Here is a 19,615-nt window from a genome sequence, read left to right as displayed (position 1 = left end):
ATCATCCTCGGACTCTTTCCACCAAGCCAATTCTGATCACGTGAGTTTATTAATTGAATAGCTTATTTTCTCAGAGCTTGTGCCAAACAACGTTGGATCTTGAAATCGTTAAATTCAGGGATTTTATTTCAAAATTCACAATTGCTGTACAAAGTGGATAAAGAAAGTAATAACACTTGGAGAGTACAGTATTCTGTAGTTAATTGTAATGGCATTGCTAAATGTCAATACTGGCACTGAGACAATGGATAAAAAAAATTAAATATTTTCAGTTCAAAGGGCTAAGGATCAACTGAATAACTTAAGTGATTGGGTGACATAACATCAGTAACTTCAGACAAATCAGTGTAAATAAAAACGGAATCCCTGTTATCCTTTAGTGTACACCTTATCTTGTGTGGACACTGATACAATATCAACAGTACAGCATTGCGAGCTACTCTGCTGTCACAACTGGAAAGCACAGCATAGGACCAAAGGCTAAATGATTGTTTAGAAGGGATGGCAGAGGATAGCTAACAAATAAAAGAAAATTAATTTTCCTCCAAAACATCCGACACATTTGGCACTCACATCCAGTAATGTTATTCTGAGTTGTTGTGACTGTTCAGGCAGTTGACTGCATGCAATGACCTTCGACATGCAATGACCCCAGTTACTGTATAACAATATCCATTACAGAAAATACTATAATTTTACATTCAACTTCAATAAAATTGCAGTATTTATGCTTCACCGAATAACCAACAATGATAAATTCCAAATGTCAGCAATGCAGAGATCTTTCCTGTGAACTACTGCGACTACGCCCTCCTGTTTGATGTTGCTGTTATCAGTATAAATGTTCAATTAATACACAAATGTGGAACAGCACCATAATAAAAATGTTTTTATACTGCAATAGCATCAACCAAATTTAATCGTCTAATTTGGCACTAAATGTTGATGTCAACTTTGTTATTTATAATTTTTATAATTTACACTATCAATAATTTTCTAATATCGTTAGTAATTCAATCCGTAATTTCATCCATGTTGACAAATGTAAAAAGCACATTTACGTGATACCTACAAGTGTATGATTGTGCAGATAAATGCTATTATAAGTATTATGTTTAACAACTCAAATAAATGCTGCCTTAATTCCATGAAAGTGTTGCAAAGATGAAACATTTGATTAAAATAAATTATGCAGTAGTGCCCAGCAAATAAATTACATTCAATTTATAGAATATTATACAAATGAAAAACAGTGTGATAAGTAAAATTCCTGTTCCAAATAGCAAGTAAAAATGTATAAATGCAACTGAAAAGCACAGTGCATGAACAAGCAACAGATTTAACTGATATTGAACCTTATATTTTGTATTGAATTAGAAATAATGAGCATTAACCGCAGCTCTGAGAAGGAACAGAGCTATCAATCTCAGATATAAACCTAGTTTCTTACATGAATTTGGCTTGCATTTTCTATTGTTAAAGTCAACATCTATCATCTATAATGTAATACTGGACAGTTACGAAATTCTACTTGTGTTAATGCATCTCCTTCTTTTTCTTCAGCCTGTAGACATGAAAAGTTTTGTTTTTAAACACACGAGAGAAATAGGTAGAATACAGAGGTGCATTCGATTTGATTTCATCACAAAACCGAGGATAAGGAGAAGTCTTCAAATCAGGATCATTTGGCCCAGGACCATCCATCACCTGCAAAATATAAAATTATAGACCAAGGTTTTGGTTATTTTCGCAGTAAGAAAGCAAAAGGCTTTCAAGTAAGCACTTTGAGTGCAAAATAAGATTGATAATTATTATATAATCGTTCCAGTCGGAGCCAAGACATATACTATTACCTAATGCATGCAACCCCAAAATCTCATTATTCTACAAGTAACCTATATTAGGTGGCCAAAACTATTCCTGACACTAAAATGTTATTGTAGTTCTGCTCAGTAGCATAGTCTACAGTGGAAAACACGTTGTCCATCCCAAACACTGCTACCAACATGTGGAATGTTGATCAATGGGGTCAGGTAAATTTATAAACAACTTAACAATAACCATTAGATTGCTGATAAAGTTTGGGGACAACAAGTATAGGGGATGTTTAGCATTTCAGAGGGAAATGCTTTGTGTATGCATTCTGGAATAACTCAGTAACATATAACACATATAACAACTACAGCATGGAAACAGGCCTGTCCGGCCCTACCAGTCCACGCCGACCATTCTCCCTGACCTAGTCTCATCTACCTGCACTCAGACCATAACCCTCTAATCCCCTCCTATCCATATACCTATCCAATTTACTCTTAAATAATAAAATCGAGCCAGCCTCCACCACTTCCACCGGAAGCCCATTCCATACAGCCACCACCCTCTGTAGATCAAGCAGCATTTGTGGGAGGCAAAAGGTGGGAGTCAGTGTTTTAGGTGGAGCCAAGATATCAGGACTGAAAGGGAAGGGGATGGATCGGCAGCAGAGAGGCCTGGTCCACCTGGTTTTCTTCTCCCTTTCTTCACGTTTCCCCATCTGCACATCATCTCTTCCCATCTGGTTCCACACACCGAAGACACAAAATACTGGAGTAACTCAGCGGGACAGGCAGCGTCACTGGAGAGAAAGTATGGGTGGCGTTTTGGGTCAAGACCCTTCTTCAGACCGACTTGTCTCGATCCAAAGTCACCCATTCCTTCTCTCCAGATTTGTTGCCTGTCCCGCTGAGTTACTCCAGCTTTTTAAACCAGCATCTGCAGTTCCTTCCTACACATTGTTCCACACACATACTACTAATCTCTATCCCCCTGCTGTATATACTGGCAATCCTTCCTCTTCACTCTTAGACCTGATGCAGCATCTCAACCCAAAATGCCAACTTCAACCTAATGCCTCCAAAGGTGTTGATTGAGCTACAGACTTCCAGCATAGTTTTTTTGTTCCAGATTCCAGAAGCTGCAGTCCCTTTAGTCTTCAAAAGAATACAATTAAAATTGTTCCTTATAAATTTTACACTCTGGGGCAAAACCCAGGAAGCAGAAATCAAGAGCAATCATAAAGTGCGCCAAGTTGATCATCATTGAAGCACAAGGCTAGTTAGCTATTAAAATTGCAAACTTTATAAACATATAAGAAAAATAGAAAATGTCTACTGTCTACTTAAAAAGGTACCCTTTAGCTGAATGCAGGATTGAATAAATCCTACTTACATGACCATTTGCAACATCAAGCAGGTCTCTCAAACGACAGCCTCTACTGTGCCTTCTTTCATAACAGATACTGTCCTCAAGAACAATGTAGTTTGTTCCATACAAACGCAAGATCCTGTACACCTCTTCAGGCGGGCGTTTGGAATAAATCTGATAGATCTTCAGGGAAAGACAAAACAAGTAATGTCAAAGTTAACAGAAAATAGCAATATGACATGGCTAAAAGACTATTTGATTCTTAGTTTTGTTTATTATTGTCACATGTACCGAGGTACAGTGAAAAGCTTTTGTTGCGTGCTATCCAGTCAGCAGAAAAACAATACATGATTCTTATGACTACCTGCATGCAACATATATTTCCTCTCACCACTCAATCTGCTGAATGAATTAAATAGCAAACACTGGAAAAGTCAAAAACATATGATTGTTGAGAACTATCGAATATTACATATTACCAATTAAAACCTGACTAATTACCCAGACAAACACTTCCAAAGTCAAAGATCTTAAAGATGCTCAATGCCTCATAAGATATTTTTGTCAGCAGTATGCATCTCCAGAGAATTGAGTCCTGGTTATTAGTTCAGACTTGGAGTATTAGGGGTATGGGGAAGCCCATCATGTAGTTGCAAAATTAGCTAGTCCTGTTCTTCATGGCTGATTAACAATAATTCCCTAGAGATACTCCAGTAGCGTAGGTCACATACAACAAAGCACACATGAGCACTGTTCTGCCTCAAAATAGTTCTAAAAGAGTGCAAGATATTGATGTGCATGTAATTTGTCACACCCAGCCTTCCACCCTGGATGGACGAGTATGGTGCTCTAATGCAGAGCATCGTGTTTTATTAGCTGGTATTGAATTCCTGCTATTTCCATTGGGCAACATTTTTTGAAATAGGACATGCAGCATTGAAAAAAATCATCTCAACTTACTTCAATCATCAGTGACAAATGCATACTCATGATTACTTCACCTTAATACGAGACTCAAAATGCCTTCCTTGAATACCGCTGACATGTTTGTCCACAGGTCAACCAGGTGGTTAAAAAAAATTAATGTTCATACATTGTTAAAAATTACAATGGAGGAGGTATCTTCACTTTTCACCAGCAATATTTGGCCACAAATGTGCTCACTTGTTATTTTATTCTCTTCCAAGACCCTTCAGTGATCCAGGGAGAAGAAATAATTATTCCTTGATCAGGCAGCTCTTCAAATGACCACAGGTGAGTTTGAATTACAGAATGCCAGTGAAGTTAAGATAGCTGTTCCAGCAACCACATACCCTGTTCTAAAACCAGAGTTGATGGAAAAGCTCAAGTTAACAATGTAATATATTATCTTTTACAATCTCAAGATGGCATAAAAGCCCTTTAAGTTCTTCCAAAATGTAATCAGTGCTGTAAATTAGGCAATATACACATATATTGTTCCTGCAAGCAGCAATATAATTCTGACCAGCCAATTTGTTTTATCCACACAACTACACCATTTGGATGCCTGTCTGTTTTTTTTTGCATTTTAGACTCAAATGTAACAGACGTCAAAAGATGGATCTGAATTAAGGAAACACATCTCACTCCAGGAATTAATCCTCTGTCACTGAAGGGATTCAGGGCGATTCACTGCTGCCTACCTGCTTTGTTCTGTCCCTTAACTTTTTATCTTCATAGTGAGGGTGATTAGTTATGGTCCTTCCAGTACAAAGCTTGATTCCTGCCAGTAACTGCATACTCCCAGCAAACACAGCATCACTGGAAGTGTTCAACCTGGGGAGGCAGAGGAAAGTGGTGAGAGGGAAGATAAAATCAATTATCACTTAAAAGGCTCACTTACAACTTTCTTGTTGAACATTTTTAAAGGAACATATTAAATAGTGCTCCTTTTAAGGTCGTGGACCAATATTAATTCCTTGTGAACGTCATTTTTAACATCGTCCAGTCCAACATTCATGTTATCTGAAATTATCCAAATTGCTACAAATTACTGCAATTTTCCCTCTAATACATTGCTACAGAAGAATTTTATTAAATTACTTTTGAAATTCCAAACACTATGACTATTAGTCATAGGGGGGCATGGCTGTGTTCTGCAGCTGCGGCTCACCGGCAGTCTCTCTGTCTTTTTTTTGTTTTTTTGTCTATTGTCATCGTTTAATGTGCGTTTTGTTCTATTTTTAACTCTGTGTATGTGGGGGGGTGGTGGAAACCTTTTTTCTAATCTCTTCCTCAACGGAGATGCGACCTTTACCGTGTCGTATCTCCGTTCGCGCTACGGCCTAACATCGTGGAGTCGGCGGCCTCCAGCTGGGATTGACCTTGAAGACTCCGGTCGCAGGGCCTGGACTTACCATCTCGGAGGCTTCGGCCGTGGGCCCTGCAGACCGCAACATCGGGAGTTCGCAGGTCCCTGGCTGGCGACCGGTTTTTGGGAGCTCCAGCCGTAGCAGCTTCGACCGCCCCGAAGCGCGAGGTACGATCGACCCGCTCGCAGGCCCTTCATCGCCCTGCGTGGCCCGGCCGCAGCACTTTCCATCGCCCGGTGGGGGCTCAGGACTTTCATCGGCCTGCTCGGCTCGGCCCTGGGACTTTCCATCGCCCAGTGGGGGCTCAGGACTTTCATCGGCCTGCTCGGCTCGGCCCTGGGACTTTCCATCGCCCAGTGGGGGCTCAGGATCTTCATCGGCCTGCTCGGCTCGGCCCTGGGACTTTCCATCGCCCGGTGGGGGCTTCAAAAAGTTGGGAGCCTCGATCACTTCGTGGCACCACGGGAGAAGAATGAGGAGGAGATAAGACTTTTCTTTGCCTTCCATCACAGTGAGGGTGTGCCTAGAGCAATCACTGTGATGGCTGTTTGTGTAAAAATTGTATCTGTGTGTCCTGTGCTTTTTGTTGTCTACTGCCGGACCCTGACGTGAGAGGACGCTGGCGTTGTTTATTCGCCGTTTTCCCGTTAGGATAGTTTGTCTGTTTGTTTTTATGTTATGATTGTTTTTGTAAAGCGCTTTGCGCACCTGATAAGGCGCTATATAAAATAAATGCTTATTATTATTATTATTATTATTATTATTTCTTAATCAACATATTCAATCTAATTCCATCAAAAAATCTAATAAAGTTGTCACATACATGAAGGACTATATAAACTTGATGCAGTTGTTAAATGAATCATTTTCTGAATCTGTACACATTTTGGAATCTTGTATTGACCTCGTAAAACTGACAGGCTACACGGTTTTGACCAATTTCCCTCCTGGGAATTCTATCGTATAATTTATTCCTTTCTCCGTGCCTGCGTCGTACAGCAACTTTCTAGCACAACTTTCATCTCTTGCCAAAAAACTTGCAATTTAATTGACAAGAAAACACTATCCCTGATATCAACACATGATTCTGACACGTCAGAACAATTGCCACAGATATATGTGAATCTGTACATCACGCTGTGGGAGTGAAGCCTCTCTCACTGCCCCGGGCAGAACACGAGGCCCTGGTGCCCTCTATGGCAGCATCCAAACCAATGAAAACACCAAAATCAAAAACACATTTTGATCCGTTAGGGCTAAGAAATTTGGTGGCATTGTAAAATGTTAAAACTGTAAACATAATTATTTAGTGATTTAACTTACTTGATCCATTTCATCAATTCAACTGTATCAGGGTCATAAAATTCCCTTAAATCTGAGAGTTCAGCCATTATCTTCGGCCAGAACTAAAAGAAAACAAAAAGAAGTTGAGCAAGTCTAACAATTCATTCTTTTAGAGTACGAGTGTCTGTGGCAGGGCCAGAATTTAATCCATATTCATCGCTCTCGAATTGCTGCAGTCCTTGCACTGTGGTCCGTTGAACAGCAATTACAGGCTTTGGCCCAATAACAGTAAAGGGACAGCACCCATAATTGAGTTACAATGTTGTGTGGTCCAGAGGGGAACATGCAGGTGGCAGTGCTCCAATGCATGATCCTTCTTACTGAGGGGGGAGGTGTGAAAACAGTAACCTGGGTGGGGATTTTGTGGCTAGTAAACACTGCAGCCACTGCGCACGAGTGGTGGGGAGAACACATTTCATGGGAAGTTGGCAAACAAATTGTTTTGTCCTTTACACTGTAGCATTTATGGTATGTTGTTGGAGCTGCACTCATCTAGGCAAGCACAGAGTACTCATCACAGCCTGACCTCCATCTCATAAATGTGGTATGGTAGGGGTTGATCATTCACCCAGGATAACAAGTCTCAGACCTACTCTCACAGCCACAGATGGTCCAGTTGAGTTTCTGGTCAACAATGATCCTATGGGTGTTCATGGAAAGGTTTCAGAGATGGTGATGTGATTGAATAACAAGGGTAGGGGGTCAAGGGTGTTGAAGATGCTCATTGCCTGGCAGGTTTGTGTAATTTGGTACATGTCAGCCCACACCTGAATGTTGACCAAGTGGTGATGCATACTGCTGCGCATGGCTTCATTTACTGAGAAGATGCAAATGGTCATTAATATTATGCTGTCCTCAATAAATATTCCCACATCTGGCCCTATGATGAAAGGAGAGTGATTGATGAAACAGCTAATAATAGAATCATAGAGTTTGATAGCAATGAAAACAAGCCCTTTGGTCCAACTCGTCCATGCCATTCAAGTTGCCTACCTGAATTAGTCCCCTGCCTGTGCTTGCAATATTCCTTTTAGCCATTCCTATCCAAATATATTGTAAATGTTGTAATTGTTCCCGCCTCTACCGCTTCCCCTGGCAGCCCATTCCACATTCTCCATCTTGTGTGAAAAAAACTTATCATTCAGGTCTCCTTTAAATCTTCCCCCTCTCACCAACCTATGCCCTCTAGTTTTAAACTCCCCTAACCTTGGAAAAAGACTGTGACCTTTATCTATGCCCCTCATGGTCTAACCACCTCTCATTCAGTGCTTCAAGATAGAAAGTTTGCAAAATGGCAATGATAAGATTTTAGATTCATATTAGTAATGCCATTGAACAATATTATGATTTGGAATATCAATTTATGACTAATATTTACTTTTAAAATTTACTGAAACTCAATATGGAGGTGATGACCTTCTTCTGTCTCAGATGCCATATATAATTTGCTGCAATATAACTTACCTCATGATAAAGGTAAATGCAGATTAATAAAGGCACTGTAAACCTCACAGCACGGACCTGCGAAAATAAATGATACCAATACCAGTTAAAATAGGACCAACAATAAAAATGCAGTCACATGCAAAACTAAAGCAAACTAAAAATGCAATTATCAATCAGCCTTGTTTCAATATAGACTAAAACAACAGTACTGATTAATAGTCCAACGTCAACTAGACAATGGTAAATTACAGCTAAATGAAGCAAAAGGCATTGACAGGGAAGTTTAATGTTCGACCTTACAAGAACGACTTAAGATGATTTTGCATTCAATCTTATTGCACACCCATGAAAACATAATCTACCCTAGATACAGAGATTACAAATTGGGCTCCAGAATATTGAACATCCTAATCATCATATTACACAATCCTCTTTCTAATTTAATTGTGCTGATATATTCTATGCATTAAGCTTCAGATGTATATGTTCATTTTTGCATAGAATCTAGTATTCTCCAAGTATTTCATGTTGCTATATGGCTAATTTTGCATTTGAAAAGTATGATAAAATTTCAAAAGTATGTGTTATTTATCATCATATCATCATCATATATATACAGCCGGAAACAGGCCTTTTCGGCCCACCAAGTCCGTGCCGCCCAGTGATCCCCGCACATTAACACTATCCTACACCCACTAGGGACAATTTATTTTTTACATTTACCCAGCCAATTAACCTACATACCTGTACGTCTTTGGAGTGTGGGAGGAAACCGAAGATCTCGGAGAAAACCCACGCAGGTCACGGGGAGAACGTACAAACTCCTTACAGTGCAGCACCCGTAGTCAGGATCGAACCTGAGTCTCCGGCGCTGCATTCGCTGTAAAGCAGCAACTCTACCGCTGCGCTACCACATCAGTGAAAGAATGTGAAATGAATTGTTATTTGAACTACAACATTATTTCTTTGGGACTGGAAAAATATACCCTTTTAAAAAAAGCAAGATCACCTGGTGGCAAGTGGGAATACTATTCAAATAGCAGAGATCATAAAATGCACTTTCCAATTAAAGACGAGGATCTTAATCATTTTGATTAATCTTAATAGTAGTTTTGCTAATTTATAGATAAAGTACATGTTAATATAATGCAATGAAAACTTTGAAACAGAAGTTGTTCTTTGCATTGTACCTGCAGTGTAAACAGATCTCTCTATTGACATGTTTTGTTTAAGATCACATTCTGAGACTGAACTCGACATCATTTTGCCAATGCTGACTTTGGATGAAGTGAATAATTACAGACACAGCTCCTGTGTAAACTCTGTTCACAATTAGATTCTCAGTTAAACAGCAAGGTTCTGTGCGAAATTACATCAGTTGTGATGAGATGGCTTCAACTCTCATGTAAAGGGAACAATGAAGATATCAATACATACATCCAAAATTGCTCTGGCCAACAAGATATCTACCCAGTCATTTTAAAAATCCTCTTGCAGCAATTAAAGATACAAATAATGTAATGATTGTATATTAATGAGATAATTTATGTCTAATGGTTAGAAAGAAAATATTAGCAAACTATTTCAACAAGATGTATTAGTCTACATTACAATAAAATTGGAACTAAACACATCTCAAAGCAGCTATTACAAGACACTAACCCACTGAGGAGAATAAAGGCGAATTGCTTTGAGATTTATACTCCAAAATTGATGGCTGCAAATTGCCGCTGATGAAAACATACACATGTGGGATGTCCATAGATATTTCATCCTGTAACAAACAGGAAAATTAGCTAAAGGCACTCATACAGTAGTCCTGATCTAAAAACTGTACAACTTTTAATATGTGTATTTGGAAACTAATTGGCTCCATGGTCAAAATAGAATCCTACCTAAAAATTGGATACATGTTAGCAGTCTAGAGTTAGAAATGAAAAAGCCATACTTTATTGCAGTTTCGTGTTGACAGTTTGTTACTTTACTCTTGCAATGAGTTGTTTTTTAAACTTTTATTTGGGCGACAAGATTTTGAAAACAAAAGCTAATAATGTTGGAATAAAGAGAAAATTAATCTGATGATTGAGTAAACAGGGCAAGTGACAGGTGTAAGTGGGTTGAAGGATACGGAAAGTAGGGCTGCAAAGATAACAATAGAGAAGGTGCATTAAATGTTTCACCTGGAGACAGAAAGACAGACAGAATGAAGCAATTAAAATAGAAATTCATATTTTTTTTAAATCCCCACATCAATGAGCTTAATCATTGCACACAGAACAAGGACACAATATGACAGAGCACCGTACTAAAGTCAGCATTTCCAAGATGGAACCAAATTGGCTGTGACAGTGAAGAAAACGGAAAAAAGTGTCCAGATTCAGGGGACAGGTGTGGAGACGAGTGAATCTCATGATCAGACAATAACAATGACATTTCAAAAATGTAATGTGCTTTTCTCCTATTGGGATTTCAGAATTTAGAACATTAAACAAATTTAGAAGAGCAATTGTGATTGGTCTCAATGATCAAGCGACCACTTACCATTTTAAATACCCTTATTTTCAATGAATATTCTAATAGTTTAGAAACATAGAAAATAGGTGCAGGAGTAGGCCATTCGGCCCATCGAGCCAGCACCGCCATTCAATATTATCATGGCTGATCATCCAAAATCAGTACCCCTTTCCTGCTTTCTCCCCATATCCTTTGAATCCGTTAGCCCTAAGAGCTATATCTAACTCTTAGATTTACTATATTAACATTCATTTAAAATATTGTGCATCTTGTTATTGGTACTACAACAGCTTACCTCATTGTACTTAAAGCTAGCAGACCAAATAACACATTGTGCATTAGATTGTAGGCCACATCCGGTCTCAGCACAATCACTTTCTCTTCTTTAACAGGCAAATTCTGGAATGGAGTGGGACAGTTACTGCAGCTAGAGAAAAAAATATATAAATAGAAGTTAAGTTTAAAAAAAAAAATTAATAGGTATTCTACTTATGAGGACACGATCAAAATATTGAAGCTTTGCTAATTCATTACAATTTGTCAATACCATCATAAATAGATATATTAAATAACAAAGGGTTGTCCAAGTTTCGTTAAGCATATAATCATGAGGTGCCAGGATAAGTTAACATAATGTAGTCATAGTAACACAGCACGGAAACATGCCCTTCAGCCCAACTTGTCCATGCCGACCATTTGGCCCATTTCCTTTTAAACCTTCCCCATTCCTGTACCTATCCAAATGTCTTTTAAATGTTGCTACAATACTAGCCTCAGCTACCTCCTCGGGCAGCTTGCTCCATATATCCACCACCTCTTATGTGTAAAGGTTGTCTCTCAGGTTATTAAATCTTTCCCTTCTCACTTTAAACCTAAGACCTCTGGTAGTTGATTCCCCTATCCTAGGTAAAAGTCTGTGCATCCGCCTTATCTATTCCCCTCATGATTTTATATACCCCTAAGATCACCCCTCAGCCTCCTACGCACCAACAAGCAGAGTCCATGCCTTCCCAACCTCTCACTATAGCCCTGCCTATGTAGAATAAATTCAGGAGATTGAAGAACAGAAAACAAAATCGTCACTTGGGTTCTGAGTCATGGAAGCATTCTGCCAAGCATCCTGACAATGCATGAGGAAACAGGTACAAATATTTGATACATCAATGAAGGATAATTGATGATGACATTTTAATATCATTGTCACGACTGACATACCCGAGATTTCCAATAGCAACAATGACAGCAACGATCAGTGTAATAACCAGAACCAGAAGATACGAAGGCAAAATCAACGTTTGCAGAAGTCTCTGGAAGGTGTCATGAGGCAGAAGGCCAAAAGCTTCTTCACATAGGTACAATTTAGCATCAAAATCCCTAAAGGAGTAGGGAAAATTCATTGCATCATTAACAAACATCAAACCTTCTCCAAAACCCTGTGAGAATTTTGAGATTCCATCTGTACATCAAAACATTGAAAAATAGGTGCAGGAGTAGGCCATTCAGCACCACCATTCAATATAATCCTGGCTGATCATCTAAAATCCGTACCCTGTTCCTGCGTTTTTCCTCATATCCCTTAATTCCTTTAGCCCTAAGAGCTAAATCTAACTCTCTCTTGAAAACATCCAATGAACTGGCCTCCACCTACAATGATTGCAGTAGTCTTTACTTTCTAGTCTTTTAATTTACAAAGGCAATACATCACAATCATCCTGGTGTCAAGTTAGGAGGAGGGGGAGTTCAACGAGATCTGGGTGTCCTAGTGCATCAGTCAATGAAAGGAAGCATGCAGGTACAGCAGGCAGTGAAGAAAGCCAATGGAATGTTGGCCTTCGTAACAAGAGGAGTTGAGTATAGGAGCAAAGAGGTCCTTCTACAGTTGTACCGGGCCCTGGTGAGACCGCACCTGGAGTACTGTGTGCAGTTTTGGTCTCCAAATTTGAGGAAGGATATTCTTGCTATGGAGGGCGTGCAGCGTAGGTTCACTAGGTTAATTCCCGGAATGGCGGGACTGTCGTATGTTGAAAGGCTGGAGCGATTGGGCTTGTATACACTGGAATTTAGAAGGATGAGGGGGGATCTTATTGAAACATATAAGATAATTAGGGGATTGGACACATTAGAGGCAGGAAACATGTTCCCAATGTTGGGGGAGTCCAGAACAAGGGGCCACAGTTTAAGAATAAGGGGTAGGCCATTTAGAACGGAGATGAGAAAGAACTTTTTCAGTCAGAGAGTGGTGAAGGTGTGGAATTCTCTGCCTCAGAAGGCAGTGGAGGCCAGTTCGTTGGATGCTTTCAAGAGAGAGCTGGATAGAGCTCTTAAGGATAGCGGAGTGAGGGGGTATGGGGAGAAGGCAGGAACGGGGTACTGATTGAGAGTGATCAGCCATGATCGCATTGAATGGCTGTGCTGGCTCGAAGGGCTGAATGGCCTACTCCTGCACCTATTGTCTATTGTCTATTGTCTATAAACATATAAACTAATCTGCCAAATTAATTGTCAAGGAGTCATGGAGCATGGAAACAATAATATAGCCAAACTTTACTCTCTGGGCCTCATCAGGTTTTCCCCTACTCTCTCTAAACAATATACAGCAAAGTTATATATAACAATCACTTAACTAGGCCGTAAGTACAGAGCCCTGCATACACATATTCAATTTTGGAAGGGATAAAGTTGTAGAATACTGCAAAAAATTCAGGTTGCAGTTAAGAAATAAGAGGAATAATTTTGTTTTTTTAAAACACAATTTTACAGAAGTCTGGGAAGGACCTAAAGTAAGTACAACATTAAGTAACATATAAATATTTTTAATGTTTTTACAATCATATTTTTTGGTGTTTTATATATATTTTTTGGACTAAACATTTTTTAATGGCCTGAATTTGTAATCACTCTTTAATGTTTCCCAATATTTGTTGGCTTTCAAAGACTTTCCTGCCGTGTTTAAGTGTTTGATTGAGAATCACGAATGAATGACCCTTTGCCAACGAGCTTGTTACATCGGAAAGGTTTACAAAAGTACAGACACAGAGGGTAGGTCAGTAGCAAACATGGGTGGCTCACCAATATCGGAAACTCTGGGCCATTTTATTTCAACCAGACCTATACAACCCAAGAAACATAACATGCTGGCAGTTCTATGGACAACTATCTTTTCCATGCAACAAGCACTTAATTTCAAAACTAATAAAATAAGAATTTACCTCGTTGCCCCAAATCCAAACTTTGCTTTAATGAATTTAAAAATATGTTCATCGGATTCTAGTCCTAAAATTCTCTGCCACAAAAAAGAACACAATGATGAGATCCAAGGAGAAATGTATAATTCTGCTTTTAAATATTTTTTATTTACTAGTTTCTGTCAGTTATTAATGCATATATTATCTCCAAAATATCACAAAATTCAGGTACATAGTGAACCCTTGAGAAGGAAAAGGGAAAAGAATAAGGAAATCAATAAAAAAGGCTGTTGACATACCTTGATGATGTTACTTGTTAGGATTGTTAAGCTGAGTACCACAATTAGATGCAGCAATAGTTTTGCTACTCTAATAGCAAATGTGCCAGATTTTAAATTACTCTGTAAAAACAGGGAGAAAAAGGCAATGTTAATCTTTTCATTCCGTTTCCATTCATTCATTGATCAAATTATCACAAGCTAGAGTGAAACGTTCTGTGGCTCAAATGCAACTCTGAGTGGTGCAGTCTGTCATTACGTTGCATTAACATTCATATCGCTCCCTTCATGCGTGTAGCCAAAGAAAGTGTCAGAAAGTGCGGACTGAACACAATTATTTAACCCAGCAGTCAGCATTGATTTAACCCGTTGTTTTCAATGTAAAGATGAAATGCAATTTAACCAGGTGTGAAGATCCCCAGGTTAAATTTGAGTTCAATGATTTACCCACAAAATTCATCACAGTTTTATTTATTTCCCAAATGACATTTACAGAATTATACCAGAATAGGGTCCAAACCTCTCCTGAGGAGCCACTCACCCCTTCCCGGCCCCGGGTGGCCATCCCGTCCAAACCTCTCCTGCGGACCCGACAACCCTCCCCCAACTGACCACACTCACCCACTCCATCCCCCCTCAACCCCCTTTCCCACTCCCCTCCTTCCCTGCCCCCCCTCACCCACTCCATCCCCTCAACCCTCAACCCCCCTCCCCTCCACTCTTAGGGGCTCTCCAGCACTCCCTCCCCCCTTCCCCTCCCTCAACCCCCCCACTCACCCACTCCATCCCCCCTCAACCCCCCTTATCCCCCCCTCCTCCCCCCCCCCCCCCCCACTCACCCACTCCAACTCCCTCAACATCAACGGGCCCCAACTGTGCAGGCACGGACCCGTTAGGTTCTGCGCACGCGCGGATCCGGCGTCCATCTTACATAAGTATCAGATCAATGGGCCCTAACCTCGCAGGCGCGGAACCGTTTGTTCTGAGCACACACGGATCCAGCGGCCATCTTATGCATCAGATCAACGGGCCCCAACTGCGCAAGCGCGGACCCGTTTGTTCTGCGCACGCGCGGATCCGGTGACCATTCTTACATAAGTATCAGATCAACAGGCCCCAACTGTGCATGCGCGGACTCGCTGGGTTCCCATTAGGTTCCCATTGTGACGTCAAACGCGTCTGATGGCCAGGGGAGATAGAAAAGCGATTTTTTAAACTTTAAAATGTGAATAACTTTAAAAATATAACACCAATTTTAATGAAACTTCCTTCAGCTCACCCCAGGACAAAAGAAAGATAAGATAAGATAAGATTAGATTAGATTAGATTAGATTAGATTAGAATAGATAGATAGATAGATAGATAGATAGATAGATAGATAGATAGATAGATAGATAGATAGATAGATAGATAGATAGATAGATAGATAGATAGATAGATAGATAGATAGATAGATAGATAGATAGATAGATAGATAGATATATATCAGATCAGAGTATTGTCATATACACAGGCTGCAACTGCAATTCCTTGTTCACTTGAAGTGCACAGAATAAACAGTATTTATACAGTAAGTACAATAGTAAATACAATGTCAAGGACAAACAATACAATGGTGTAAGTTTGTAGTGCTATCTGAAATAGTCCAATAACAGAGTAAGCGAATGAGGTGGAGCAAAGGTGAATCGTACGTGGCATCACCTTTAGGACAGGTGTGTGAAAGGTGATTGATTCAGGTGTCTGATGGCCATAAGGAAAAGGTGTTTATATATAATTGTTATTTTAAATGAAAAGGAACAACCTATTATTACCTGAAAGTGTTGCACTACTAAAGCTGCAAGTATGAAGCTCAGAACCAGTGACCCCAGGAGCATAGAATTATTAAATTGTAGGATCCAGACCAGAAGCAACGAAACAACTTGAACGAGATATAGTGACCTAACCTGCAAAATAGGAAGTGCCAATGAAGGAAACTCACAACAGAGCACAGAAAATAACAGTTACTACTCACACAAATCATCTTATTGATCATTTGTCAATTGTTAAAAAACTAATGCAAATCATTCAAAAACCTTTTTCTTTTAGATTCCACTTATGATTTTTAAATGAAAATGACAACATTTTAAAAGCGCTGCTTCTAAAGCAAACGCCATGCATGTTACAACAATGATCTATTTAACATTTATATTCAACTCTCCTCGTATGTTTTCCATCAAACAATATCCAGCCAATGACTTTGTTAAGTGCCCGACAAGTTATTCTTGAGTTGATTATTTGCATTCTCAAGAGGTAAAACAAGAAGATTATTTTTAACATACAGACAAGGTTGTGATATTAAATTTATAAAAACCGGAGGTAAGATTTAGAAATAGGTAACAGTACATGGTAATACGCCAGCACTTATATGGATAGAGTCTGATATGAGCTGTTTGCAGAGTTTCCTCTCTTCTTTGATGAATCATCCCTCTGCAACCATGCTAAACTTTGTACTTGCTGTTCCTTGTTTCTACATTCTGAACATGGAACTTATCTTTCTCAGTAGAAACTTTCACTGACTAGCTTGTGTTATCTCCCACAAGACTCGGGTACCTTATCTCCCAATAAAAACGAGAAGGAATTCAAAGTCATCCACTCATAGTATCCACTGCAGGTCTAGTATCCTATGCAGTCTTTAAACTCCAGGGTTTTTCTAAAAACCTGGCAGTCTGTACCGTAACTAACTAGGTTACTTGCTCAAGTGAAACCAACAGGTACAGTAAACCCTTAACATTTGAGTATTTAACTTCCATGGTTTTGCAAATTTACAGTTGACACTTCGATAGATATAATTTTTAGAAATTTTAAAGGACAATGCAACGGGGTAATTAACACGCCTCCAGCCAATGCTCAAATTGAATTTAAAAACTGAAAGCAGTTTACTGTACTTCAGTTAATCAGTGTTCCTTTTCTCAAATTAACAAGTTATTTACAATAAACTCTGATGCGCACCTGCATCGCTCCATCTGACAATCAATAATTTATCTTTCAGCTTGTATATTTAATCTTGTCAAAACAGGCGTGTTAGCTTCTGATTGACCGGATCCTTACATGGAGCAGATTGTCAAAACCTGTGACTTATCTCACTATCCACTGCAGCTAGTACCCTCTGGGGCAGCAGAGACACCAGCAGAGCTCATAACTGCAGTGGTTACACTACCAGTGCACGCTAAAGTAAGGTTATTGACAATGTTACATTATTTAATACACTTTATATACATATCCTCCCCGTTGGATTGCAACCTTGTCGTGGTCGGGGAGCTTGTGTGTCTCAGTGACCCCTAGAGCAATGCCAGCGGGAGATTCGTCTCCTGTTTGGGTTTCCCATGCTGGACAGGTCGAAGGGTAGAGACGAGACGAAGAGCGATCCACTGGTCCTCCAGGTTGGGGGTTGAACACAGGGCTAACAACCCTGCCTCGTAAAACGAATATGTTACGGAAACAACAACTGAAGGAATCAACACTAATGGGCATGACGGACTTCCAGAGTTATTGACAGACGCTAGGATGAATGTCAATGGTGAAAGCCGCAAGGAACTATGCAATTGACCTGGGGTAGCGTCCGGAAACTAGCCCAGAACAGACAGGAGTGGAGAACCTTCGTTGTTGCCCTACATGCCAGGAGGCATAATGGGCAGTAAGTAAGTAAGTAAAAATACATATCATACTTACATTTTGCTTAACTTCTGTACTTCCAGAGAAAAGGTATTCTTGGTTTTCTGTATGCAGGGCAGTGTCTGGAACGCATCACCCGTGAAAGTTAAGGGTTTACTGTACTTATAGTTATGGCTATCCCAATCCCCTGTGAGCAACTAATCCATGTCTATTACCTTTAATGAGTCCCAACCCCGAAGAAGGGTCCCGACCTGAAATGTCAACTATCCATGTTCTCCAAAGATGCTGCCTGACCTGCTGAGTTGCTCCAGCACTTTTTGTCTTTTTTCCCCCATTATCTTTAATCTCCATGGGCTATGCCTGACTGTGGTAACTCCCTGAAATCACTATTGTAGGATTTACCTGCACTCATCATCCCAAATAATTAATCCTGGACTAATGACCTGACAATTTAGTGAGCTCGTTATATGTCATGGAGCATCATGCATTGCAATTCCATGCCAACTAACATCTGTACACAGTAACAGCGTCACATTACCTTGGATGCTGGCACCATAGTTAAACAATCCAATAGAAAGAGAGCCACAGCTTGAATTAGTAAGATAAACTGGTTAAACTGCCAGGTAATGCAGAAAAGGAATGTCGAAGCCACGATCAAAGTGAGCGACAGGCGCTTAAATTAGAAGGAAAAAAAAAGTTAATTACAAGACTTAAACCAAGAAATATATCTGCTTTTAATGTATGGAGCAGTGTTACATTCATTAAGTGATTCTGTTTGCTCTTCATTAGACAAACTGCCCCCCAAAGAGGAAGATTCTGATAACCTAAATGCATTCTGTAAAATATACCTGCGCAAAGTTCAACTCATAGACTAAGTGCAGCAGTGGGCTACATATGTACAGGTAATCAATAGTCGAGTCTACTTCAAGAATTATACTTATTGCTCTATCTTGGAGACATCACTGGACAAAGTAGATCTTAACATGAACTATAAAGCCATTATACTTAGTTTGCAGCTGCGCCGTGTTAAAAACTATTCATCTTTGCATATTGCAAATATACATTAAAATGTTGTGATACATTAATTAACACATCCAAAGTCCTATAATCAGCCAGATCAATAGATTTTATGGTCCCTCAAGCCCACTCTCCTCGTCAATAAAATCATAGCTGATTTTGCAACTTCACTTCTAGTCCTGGTTCCTATACATTTTGATAACAGAAAATCAAAAAAACTATTTGTGCATTGAAAATATTTAATTACTCGATTGTCACAAATCTCTCAGGTGGAGAATTCCTAAGAGTTGCATCCCGTTTGAAGTAGAAATTCCCCCTCAACTCATTTTCAACATGGAACTATCTCCAATTGGAGAAAACATCCCCTTTCCTGTCATGCTTGTCAAGTCCCTCAGAAGCATAGATTAAAATAGAAAATGCTGAAAGTTTTCAATAGATCAGATAGCATCTATACAGTTAACATTTAAGTAACTGACCTTTCATCAAATTGTTAAAGACATAGATAAAACACATTTTTAATTTCAGAGAGATTTGGAGGGGGAGGGACAGGCACAGGAAAAATAATGGGCAGTCTGTGATAAGGTGGAACCAAAAGAGAATGAATGAGACAGGTGGTGGTGCCCACTTAAATAGGGTGGTAAAGGTTGATGGATAATTAGAAGAT

At 39.5% G+C, this 19,615-nt stretch overlaps 1 protein-coding gene across 1 annotated transcript in view; it reads right to left on the bottom strand.

Annotated features, from left to right (window-relative positions):
- Window positions 1-113: 113 nt before the first annotated feature.
- The window catches only part of dpy19l3 (dpy-19 like C-mannosyltransferase 3), a 33,823-nt gene continuing 14,321 nt past the window's right edge, over window positions 114-19,615 (bottom strand). The window contains exons 7-18 of the mRNA XM_078400462.1: window positions 18,473-18,607; window positions 16,095-16,226; window positions 14,305-14,406; window positions 14,030-14,103; window positions 12,036-12,194; window positions 11,116-11,247; window positions 9,969-10,080; window positions 8,325-8,381; window positions 6,840-6,922; window positions 4,848-4,980; window positions 3,208-3,366; window positions 114-1,707 (exon numbers count right to left, since the gene is read on the bottom strand). Coding sequence (XP_078256588.1) covers window positions 1,537-1,707; window positions 3,208-3,366; window positions 4,848-4,980; window positions 6,840-6,922; window positions 8,325-8,381; window positions 9,969-10,080; window positions 11,116-11,247; window positions 12,036-12,194; window positions 14,030-14,103; window positions 14,305-14,406; window positions 16,095-16,226; window positions 18,473-18,607 — 1,449 coding nt within the window. The 3' untranslated portion in view covers window positions 114-1,536. The remainder of the gene's footprint in view (window positions 1,708-3,207; window positions 3,367-4,847; window positions 4,981-6,839; window positions 6,923-8,324; window positions 8,382-9,968; window positions 10,081-11,115; window positions 11,248-12,035; window positions 12,195-14,029; window positions 14,104-14,304; window positions 14,407-16,094; window positions 16,227-18,472; window positions 18,608-19,615) is intronic.

The sequence above is a fragment of the Rhinoraja longicauda genome, chromosome 6 (assembly GCF_053455715.1).
Source record: "Rhinoraja longicauda isolate Sanriku21f chromosome 6, sRhiLon1.1, whole genome shotgun sequence".
Lineage (NCBI taxonomy): Eukaryota > Metazoa > Chordata > Chondrichthyes > Rajiformes > Arhynchobatidae > Rhinoraja > Rhinoraja longicauda.
This window is presented reverse-complemented; position numbering and strand designations above follow the sequence as displayed.